This window comes from Petaurus breviceps, unplaced genomic scaffold (genome assembly GCF_028583685.1).
Source record: "Petaurus breviceps papuanus isolate PSGF00001 unplaced genomic scaffold, PetGlider_PUasm1.0 207, whole genome shotgun sequence".
NCBI lineage: Eukaryota > Metazoa > Chordata > Mammalia > Diprotodontia > Petauridae > Petaurus > Petaurus breviceps.
In genome coordinates, this window is record NW_027185850.1 from 13,005,620 (window position 1) to 13,016,387 (window position 10,768).

The window sequence follows — 10,768 nt, forward strand, 5'->3', positions numbered from 1 at the left end:
GCATCATTTCCTAACAAGCTTTCCCAGGTTTCTCTGAGACTTCCCTCTTCATCGTTTCTTATAGCACAATCGTACTGCATCACACTCATGCACCATTATTTGCTCAGTCATTCCCTTATTGTTGGGGGAATCTTCAGTTTCCAATTCTTTGCCACCACAAAAGAGCTGCTATCAATATTTTTGTATGTGAGTCCTTTTCCTCTTTCTTTAAGCTCTTTAGGGTATAGTCCTAGCTGCATCATTTCTGGGTCAAAGGGCATGCCCAGTTTAGTAGCTTTTTGGCCACAGTTCTAAATTGCTTCTGCCAACCACTTTAGGAGGCAGATCAGACTAGGGCCTTCTTATGTGTCTGGCTAGCGAAGGCCCTTCTGCCTCTCCAATTCTATGATTCGGTGGCGTTCAGTCCCTATGGCTCTTAGACTAGCCGTCTAGATTCAAGACACATGATTACTTTGAAGTAGTCTAAGTCTGCTTAAAAGTAAAAAACAAAGAAACAAAAAAGAGTTTCCACAGTGATCTAAGTGTGGTGCTAGGGAGGGACCTGTATTTAAGGATGCAAAGTCCCAAAAGTCCATGCCAGCTTTCCTACTTACAAGAATACAGTTACAGGACAGAAGCAGCACGTAAGCATTCAAACAGGCAAAGGTTATCACAAAGAAACTGGTCTGACCTGTAAGGAAACACCACAAAAGGCAGTCCGGCTACAATCTCCCATAAGCTGTTCTCTAGGCTTCTGGTTGGACTTGTCGCCTCCGACCATCCAGCCTCTCCAAGGACGCGGGGGAGCGAGCAATCCGACACTCCACAAGGGCTCACTTTTGCATCTGTTCCCTGCCCTCGGAAATCCTGCAAAAGGCTCTATGGTCAAGCAAGGCTAGACCAGCGCTCCGATAGACCAGGCAAACCCAGGGACTTCCTCCGGCTTCAAAGCCCCAGAGACCCTGCTAGCCTGTTTGGTCGGCCAGTCGTCACTTTCCCCGGTAGAACCAACCAAAGAGGTTTCCATCTCCTAAAGGGAACACAGGGTGTAGAGCTGGGGGTCTTAACCTGAGGTTCGTGAACTTTGTAAAAGCCATTGTGATAACCGGGTTTCAGCATAACTGACTCCTTTGTGGTCTTACATACTTTAAAAAATAAGCCTAAAATATGACTGTGGGAAGGGAGAACTGTCCCCGGCACACCGCAGCCAGGTGGCGGTGAGGGGGTGCCCCAGGGGCTGGGGGGGGGGGGAAAAAAGTCCCCCCCCCCCCCCCCCCCGGGGGGGGGGGGCCCCGCCCGGGGTACCGGGGGGGGGGGGGGGGGGGGGGGCACCCGGGGGGGGGGGGGGGGGTCAGACATGCCTCCTGCCCCCCTCTCCAGGGAGGAGGGGCCCCGGCACAGGGTAGCTGGGCGGGTGGCGGCGAGGGTGTGTCCCAGGGGCGGGCCGGGGGAAGGGGGCTCAGCCACCACCCCCCCTCTCCAGTCGGAGGGGGAGGGGCCCCGGAGGAGGTGTCAGTGTCGGCGGGGGTGATTCCCTGGACAGTTAAGAGGCAGCGGGGGAGCCGGGGAGGCCCCTGGGCTGTGAGGCGGGGTGTGGAGCTGCCTTCTCGGGGCCTCCTGCAGCCGGGCATCCCCGAGGCCAGAGCTGTGCCCGGAGCGGCAGGTCTCCAGCCCTAGTGCAGACCCCCTGCGGCGGGGACCCGACGTTAACCAGTCAGCAAACAGGCGGCACCACCGCAGTGCCCGGGGTCCCCAGCAGAGACTCGCTGGCCCCTAGCACTGGGCGGTGAAGCGAGCAGAGCGCCCCCATCGGTCACGGGGTCACCCAGCCCAGGCCCCGCCCCCGTGCCTCAGTTTCCCCGCTCTTCCCCCGTGGGGAAGCGCTCTGCCCCACGTGCCGCTGGGTCCGGGAGAGCTCTGCCCGATGGGAGCCAGGGGCCGCTTCTATCCCTTCCAAGTCCCTGCTCCGAGGAGGCGGGGGGGGGGCGCCCCAGCGGCCCCGCCCGCGGCCCTGGGGGGGAGGGTGGGGGTGGGGCCACGCGCCGGGGCGGAGAGAGCATCCGGGCGGGGCCGCGCGCGCCTGGCGGGAGGGGGCGGGGCGCTCGGCGGCGCGCTCGGCGGCGCGCTCTGGCGGCGCGCGCCCGGCGGGGCGGGGGCGGGGGCGCGCAGTCCCAGTCGGCCGGGCCCCGGGCGCCGCAGCCATGGCGGAGCGCCGAGCCTTCGCGCAGAAGATCAGCAGGTAGAGCGGACGCGGGCCGGGGAGGGAGCGGGCCGAGACAGGGGGGCGGGGGGGGGGGTGGGCGGGGGGGGGGGGGGGGGGCGGGGGGGGCGAGCCGGGCCGGGGGCGGGGCCGCCCCCCCCCGCCACTCCCCATCCTCCTCCTCGCCTTCTCTTTCTCTCCCATTCTTCCTGCTCGCCCCCTCCCCCCAGAGGGGCGGGGGTCCCCAGCCGGGAGCTTGGGTGCGGGCGGGAGGGGCTCTGCGCCCCATGGGGCTGGGGGGACACGCAGGGAGAGCGGGGGTGCCCCCCCCCCCCCCCGACCTCGGGACGCCGCTGGGCCGGGCGCCCCTGACCGCAATGTGGATACTTTGTTACCAGCGGCGTCTGTGCCTCGGCTGGGCGGCCGCGGGGCCGGCGGGCCTGGAGGGGTGCAAGCGGAGTCACCGGAGGGAGACCCCAGACCCACTGCGGGGGGCCGGGGCCGCGAGACAAAAGGAGGATGCCCCTTCCCGCCCCGCCCCCGGGTCCCCTCAGCCTGGACTTTGGCAGTAACTGCTGGGGGCGCTGCCTGCCCCAGGCTCTCCTCACTGGGGTCCCCCCTGCACTCAGGGCTACAGATGACCGTCCCGAGGCCCAGGTGTGACCGTGTCACCTCCCCCCCCCCCCCCCGGGCTCCCCATTGCCGTCAGAATCAAACACAGAATCTTCTGTTGGCTTTCCGAGCCCTTCCTCCCCCGGCCCCCTCCTGCCTTTCCAGTCCCTGTGATTCAGGAGTACCGACCTCCTGGCTCTTCCTCAAACCGATTACTCCATCTCTCCACTTTGGATATTTTCCCAGGCAGTGCCCCCTGCCTGGAATGCTCTCCCTTCTCCCTCCTTTCTGGCTTCCTTCAAGTTCCGATAAAATCCTCCTTCCACCCTAGCCTTTCCTAACCCCTCTTCCTTCTAGTGCCCTCCCTTGGTTAGCTATCCCCCATTTATCTGGTATGTAGCTTTTTGTGCTTTTTTGGACTAGACCGGAAGCTCCCTGAGGGCAGGGACCTGCTCTGACCATTCTTCGTATCCCCTGGGCATAGCAGGCTGCCTGGCAGCTAATTGAGACTTTACTCTTTCTGGAGAGCTCTTACATGGCTGTATGTGTGGGGAGAGGTGATGGGGAAAGGCTCCTACCTGACCTTTGAAGGAGATGAGGGACCCTCTGTGCTAGAGGGGGGTCAGGAGGGAGCACAGTCCTCACATGAGGGGCCCCTTTTGGAGAGCACCAACCACAGAGGGAGGCAGGCTGTATGGGGCACTTGTGGGGGCTTCTCCCAGGAGTGATCAATGGCAAGTAACTAGCTTGTGGTCATACCACTGGCCAGTGTCTGAGGCAAGGCCCAATCAGGATTTACCGATTCTCCACCCCATGTTGGAGTGGATCATGTGGGCATGCCCTGCAGCCCCATGAAGGCAGGTGAATAGAGTGGGGTGTATGTGTTGTGGCAGCATTGTAAAGTGCTTCAGTGCCACCGAGGGTTGGGTGACTGGGTCAGGAATTGGGCAAACATTTATCTAATGCCTGCTGTGTACAAAGCAATCTACCAGATGCTCTAGCTTGGGGTGTCTTTCTGGGATAAAGGACGTTCCCCCAAACTTGTGTGAGAGGGGAGCAGAGAGCATTTTGCGAGCATTAGGGGCTCCTCCAGAGGAGGTGAGTGACCCCCAGATCATGCCATCTGAGGAGCCTTTAAAGGTGCCCTGGATGGCCTGAAGGGGAGCTGGCTAGAATACCTGTTCTCTCAGTCCCAGGGAGCAGGACCAAGAGCTGGACTTGGTCCAAGTAGCAGAGAGGAGAAGGGAGGTTTCAGAAGGAGGCTTGGGTTGCCCCCCACTGAAGCTTTGAAAACAGAAGTTGGCCAGTCCCTGGTGGGATATATCATATAGACTTGGTTGGGGGGGGGCGGTGTGGGTGGACTTATTAACTGCAGAAATCCCACCCAACATGAAAGTGCTGCGACCCTGTGGCTTCCTCAGGGGGAGGGTTGTGAGCTGGGCTTAAGGAATAGGTCTGGAGGGATGTTGGAAGTGCTTTGTGCTGTGAGTGCTATCACTGGATCAGTGTTCTGGAATTAGTGCTCCTGCTTTTTCCTGTTATGCATTTTTATTGATGGATGAGAAAGGGAAGGGAAGGGAATAAAGAGTTATTTATTTCATGCCTACTGTGTGCTGGGATCTTTTTACAAATGTTGGCTCATTTGATCCTTGTGATGTAGGTGCTTGGAAACCAAGGCAGACAAAGGTGAAGTGACTTGTTCAGGGTCACACAGCGAGTTACTGTCTGAGGCTGGATTTGCACTTGGGTTTTCCTGATTCCCGTCTCAGTGCTCTACCCACTGGTTCACCAGCTGCCCTGGCTTCTCTTTCAGCCCTGACTTGGTACGTGCCTGGAGCGCTCTCCCTTCTCCCATCTGTCCCTTGAAGGCCTTCCTTCATGTGTGGGCTCTGTCAGAGGCCACCTTCTCTCAGCAGCTTTTCCTGGTCTCCTCATCTTACTTTCATCTTAAGCCTTTTCCTCTTCTGTTGCTTCCATTTTGGTTGCCACCTCCTGTTGTCTTCCAGTCAGCCATGGCCACATCTTCCAGCCTTGACTGCATTTCTACTCATGTCCCCCTTGCCTTCAGTGGTCCCCATTGTCCCATCTAGGTGCCACTTCTACCACCATCTGTCAGCATTGCCCCCTCCTTTGAGGGTCATTCAGTCAATACCTGTGTCAGCCAAGATTCTGGGATCCAGTTCCTTCTGCCACCTTGGGGCACTGTCCTTTCTTGGGGAGGTCTTTCTTTCCATTTCACCCCTGCCCTCCTGCTGAGAGATTCAGCCCCTCAGCCTATTGCCCATCATGCCTTGGATCACTCTCACCAACCTCTTCTTTCTCTCTTATTCACATACTGTTGAGTGGAGCAGGAGAAAATCACAGCACCATGCTGACGGGTCCACATGGTTACATATTCTCCAGCAGTCCTTTCTGCCAACCCTTCTCACCCGACCTTGTCTCTGACTTTACTGAAAGCATTGAGGCTTTCCCCCCATCTCATATGACAGCAAAGTCTCCATCACCCCTTGTCTCATGCCCTTCCCCTCGCCCAGGTGATCCCTCTGCAAGCCTTCTTCTCCAGCTGACCTGCCTCCTCTGTCCTCAGCCTCTCACTGATCTTGATGCTCCTCTGCTGTGTCTCCACAGACCTCAGAGGTCCTCAGGAGAGCCTGCCACCCCTGCTCCCTGTCTTCCTCTCACTCTGTTCTGGGTGCTTCCTCTCCTGTTCTCTGGCCTCATCTTTGCCTCAAAGCTTCCAGTCACCAATGGTTTCTTCATTGCCAGCTCTAATGGCCTCCCCACCCTGTGCCTGCAGGTGGGCCTGCCTGCCTCCAGTCTGTCCCTGCTCTAGTCTATCCCCCATTCAGCTGCTGAGTGATCTTCTGGAGCCCAGCTCTGGCCATGTCACCCCCTGGCTCCCTGTCACCTCCAGGATCAAAAGGACACTCTAATTTTGTGTTTTAAAGCCCTTCCTGTCTTTATAGTCTTTGTACATTGACTCCCCTTCATTGTCCTGGAATGATCCAGCATCTCCTGCCTTTGGCCTGTTCCTCAAAGGTCACTCTCCATCTGCTGACTCTGCCTCTCACTCTCTGTCCCTGGGCCTGGAACGCTGTCCTTCCTTACCAGCCTCGACATAAATGTGTGCAGGGGTGGACAGCATCCACAGATCAGCTGAGCTGAAGGGACCTGAGTGATGATCTCATTCCAGCCCGTTTTACAGGCTAGGAAACTGAGGCCCAAGGTCCCACAGGCAGTGCATTTTGTCCTTCTCCCTCAGTTCTCTCCTCCAGAGCAGCTGCAGAATCTCCATGTGCCCCTGACTTTCCACCTGTCGGAGCTTGAGGTTCCCTGGGGGTGGTCGAGCTGGGAAGCTTCTGGGGGAGGAGCCTGTTCTGTTTTGTGAGAGCGGCCACCTTTCCTGGAGACCTTGGTCAGGCCCCTGATGCCCAGGTTCTGTGTGCTCCTTCAGCAGACAAGGGCTAGCAGGTATCCAGCCCTAAAGGTTTGTTCGGAGTTAACAAATGGGACCTCCTTTGGTCCTCACAGCTACCCTGTGAGGTAGGTGCTAGTATTATCCCCATTTTACAGATGTGGAAACTGAGGCAGACAGCAGTTAAGTGACTTGCTCAGGGACACATAGCTAGTCAGACCCAGGCCTAGCCTTCTATACATTGTGCCACTTAAAATTTAACTTTGAAATTTTACAGACATGAGACCCAAGACCCAGAGAGGTTATGGAAATGAGAAGGAAAGAATGACTTTGAGAGAGGCATAACCCATAATTTTGTCAAGGAAAAGGCCACTCTGAAGATCCAGTCGAAGGAAGGAGCAGGAATAAAAGCAGGGAGCGTCCCACAGCCGCCAGCTGGCTCCTCGTGTTGGGGAGGGGCTTTCTGTTTCTGTTTGCCTGCTGGCTTCTAGTTTTCTCTTGTCTAAGCTTCCTTTTCTCCTGCTCCTTGTTTTATAGCTTCATCTTTAACTTCTTGTTTTGGGTTTTGTCTGTTTTTGTGTGAAAATCACACTTTTTCTTTAAGCTTTGTGTTTTGAAGATAAAATTTAAATTTTGTTATTTTTCCCTTTTTTTCCTGTGTACATTTGGGTGTTGTGATAACCATAACTACACACTCTTGTTGTGGCTTGTATATTTTCTCCTGGGATTGCTAGGTCCCATTTCTGACAACAAAACACAACTATTAATCTTTTTTCTTAGCATGGATTTGTGACGCCATTACATAAACATTCACAGGAAAAATACAGCCCATTTAAACATTTAAAATCCCTAAGTAAATGGTTTCTTCAATAATATTTTGCTGAGCATCGTAACATAGAACATGGGAAGATACAAAAGAAACAAGACATATGTGAGGCTATAGGAGATATTAAGAAACTTCAGCAATGTATGGAGTAATGGGTCTGGGTCGGCTTTTAGGAGACAAGGATTTTAGGTGGGAGTAAGTCAGCTGGGACTTTGAGATGGCCCCAGGCCGTGGTGAGGTGAAGGGGGTGCTGGGATCTTGGAAGAGTAGAGGCTGTGCGGGCAGTGTGTAGACGGGCTGGGCATGGACGGGACTGTGACTGGACTTGGGAATGAGGCCCTCCCAGCGTGAGGAAGTGTCTCTGCTCTTCTGAGCAGCTCTTCTTTGCTCCCAGGCTCCTGCCTGGAGTAGTCCTAGACTCTATAGAATAAGGAGGAGGGTAAATGGGTGGTGGATGAGGGATGAAACCTTTGAGTTTGTTAAGAGGCATCTGGGAGCGTCAGGAGATACTGGCATCCCCACACATTGGTTTTACGTAGCAGCTCAGGGTTTGTTTATTACATATACCACCTCACGTGATTCCCGAAACACTCTGGGAGGGAGCTAACACCCCCATTTTACAGAGAAGGCCACTGAGGAGATGTTAAATGACTTGCCTCAGGTCATCCAGCTAAGAGGCATCTGAGGCAGGGTTTGGCCTCGGCTCTGCTAGGCTTGTGGCCCTGTCTATGGCTGCATCTGCTACAACATGTGGGCAAGTCCCCAGCATCTCTGAGCATCAGTTTATTAGCCTGAAAGAGGAGACTGACCCTCATTCTGTGACTCTGCCGATGAGATGTGTGTGAAGGACTGTGATGACGAGAAGGGCCGGGGCCTTTCCCTCTAGTTGGGGCGCCCAGTCCACAGATAGAATCCCCTGGTGGGTGGTGGGCACAGGCCTTCCGGCCTGGCCAGGGCTGTAAGCCCTCTGCAGTCTGGCTGACCCGCCCCTTCCACCCTGATTTCAGGGTTACTCCCCGTCAGGCGCTGTCTATTCCAGACACATGGGCCTCCTGGGTGATCTGGGCATTTCCAGTGCCGCCTCTGCCTGCCTAGTTTTCCGTTCTCTCTGAACCTGGAGTTAGAGCCTCTGGGGCCCTTTGCTGGTCCTGCCTCCTTCCTGAAGCCAGCTGCTCTTTCCTCATCTGCACATAGTTTGTGTCTTCCCAGTGGGATGGAAGATTCTCGAGGCTTGTTGGACCAGATTTGTCTTTGTCCCTGTGTCCATAGCGCAATGCACATAGTAGGTATTTAATAGATGTTTGTGAAAAAAATATTTTCACTTTGACCTCTTTTAAAGAAAGGGAGAGATGTCCCATGTGTTAGGTTCAGTCCATCCGAGTGCAGCCTGTTCCTTAGGGCTAAGACCTGGTTGGCCCAGCTCAGTCCTTTAAGGGTGGCTGGTGATTTCCATTCCCTGTTTAATCTGGGAAATGGGACTTTCCCCCTCTCTTTACCAAACATTTCTCAGCGTTTATCAGGATTCATGATGAGACTTAAGATCAGTTTGGGAGCCAGATTTTCTTCTAAACTTCAGAAGTTTGACTTTTTACTAACATCTTTAGTTAATATATGAAGATTTTGCTGTCAGTCAACAGACATTTATTAATTGCTTACTGTGTGCCAGGCCCTTATTGTGTACTTGAGTTAGAAAGAAAGGAAACCTCTGGCCTCTGGCCACTCCCATTCCCAGTCAGAGTCACAGCATGGGAATAGTCAGGTCTGCTTGATGGAGATGGGAGCACTGAGAGGGGTCCCGGCTCAGACCTCGGGTGGGGCCTTGCCCTCTCGGCTCCTTCCTAGACTCCAACATGGCCAAAAGCCTCAGTGGAGAAGGTGGGCCCCTCTGCTCTCATCAGTTTTTCAGCCATCCAAGATTAGTGCTTGGTTGTTTGAGAATATGCTTTAGTGAATCCTCGTATGTGTCCCCCGATGTTCAGTCGTCGGCATTGATTAAATGGCTCAACCAGCCAGATGCCATGTCCTTTCTGGCAGGTCCAGGGTTCACACTGTGTTAGAGAATGATGCCCCAGGCTTGTCAGCTTCCCAAAGGCTGCCTCTGCCCTCTTGGCTTGCTTCTCATTGTCAGTCTGCGTGTGTCACTGGACCTGGCGGCCTCAAATGGGTTTCCAGTGAAATCATGGGTTGTGGTAGAAGTTTCATTGGTGTGGTCAGGTCCAGCCTGGCTCGTGAGTCTGAGACTTGGGCTGACGTTGCAAAGTAACTTCATGTTGGGTATTTTCACCTTGGGCCCATAAAGTTAAATTTATTTATCTTTTCTTTTCTCCCATAACATTTTTCATAGCCCAATACTTAGCCTAGACTTGGTCTTCTTTCCTTGAACCCGTGGTTCTTCCCTGCTCTTTTAGCTTTTTTAGCTCTTTCCTGCTTTTTAGCAGATAATCTCACTTTTGATGTTGGAAAATATTGCAATTTTTGCAAGCTCCTTTAAAGAGTCTCCAGCTTTCACTGTGTGTTTTGCTGGCCTTGTGTAATGTAATGCCAAAAGAAAGGCAACTTCCCAAGGTTCAGAATACCAGCATAGGTGCTCTCCATTTTATTCAGTAACAAACCCAGAACAGAGAAGATCAAAACATGACATCATTCAAAATCCAGCATTTACTAAGTGTGATTAAATAATCTCCAAGGACTACCCCATCCCAGGACCTTCCAATCATTCAATCAATTACAAAGTCTCTGTTCTAAATACTTCTCCACCCCTAGGCTATACCTTAATTAAGTCCACCACAAAGCCCCTCTTCTCAAATGGAGATTAGTTTCCAAACATAAGGTCAAAAGTTCCCCACCCCTGGATCACAATTGAATCTACCCCAGAGTTACATCAAGTTTAAACACAGCACTTAATACCCAAATGGAGGTCTTTTCTTCATCTTGACACGAGGCAAGTTCTCAGCAATCTTAGTTCCTGGGGAGACAAGGCTTAGCAAGGCCATAAGATACATTGCCAGTCCCTTCATGAATTCATCCTCTGTCTGTAGAACAGTCCTAGAACCCCTGAACACATTAGCAAAGCCCTCTCCCAGGATTTCTGTAAACATACAACAAGAAAATCCTTCTTCAGGGCTTCTGAACCAACAGAAAGGCTCCCAGACCCCTGCAACAACAGCACTGTCCCTCACCAGTGGACAGTATTCACTCTCTGTCTGCAGGACAGTCTCAGGGCTTCTTAGCGAACAGCCAGGTTCCAGGACTTCTTCAACAAAAGGACTGTCTTTCACCAGTGGACAAATCTGGCAAAACAACATCAAAACAGACAGACAAAGTACCAGCAAAACAGCCATGTCTCCTCCGTCCTTGGCAGCTCAGGGGGCAGGTCTCAAAAGTCCAGGGCGATTCAAAGTGGCCCCAGCAATCCTTCTCAGTCTCTCTCTCTCCCTCCAGGAGGTGCTGCTTCCAAAGAAGGTCTTCCGCCTCTCTCTTGTCTCTCCAAATCTACATCACCAGCTCCTCCCAGTTCAGGACTTTCTTTTCACATCAAAAAGTCCATCCCACAGGTGGGATTAACAAGCTCTGGGTTTTAACACAATCAATTTGAAAACCAAGCCAATACAGGGGAATCTTTAATTGCCATTACTATCACACCTTGCCACGGTTTTGTCATCATTTTCTTTAGTCTCCAAGGAATAGATTTTCTTTCTTTCTTTCTTTCTTTCTTTCTTTCTTTCTTTCTTTCTTT

At 53.5% G+C, this 10,768-nt stretch overlaps 1 protein-coding gene across 6 annotated transcripts in view; it reads left to right on the forward strand.

The window, feature by feature from the left end:
* LOC138164907 (dedicator of cytokinesis protein 7-like) overlaps nucleotides 1-10,768 on the forward strand; it is a 324,437-nt gene that overhangs the window by 161,591 nt on the left and 152,078 nt on the right. For all 6 annotated transcript variants that reach the window (XR_011169221.1, XM_069092865.1, XM_069092861.1 and 3 more), the window contains exon 2: nucleotides 2,147-2,218. Coding sequence is in view for 5 of the 6 variants with exons in the window: in XM_069092865.1 (XP_068948966.1) it covers nucleotides 2,181-2,218 (38 nt within the window). In the remaining variant the exon portion in view is untranslated. The remainder of the gene's footprint in view (nucleotides 1-2,146; nucleotides 2,219-10,768) is intronic.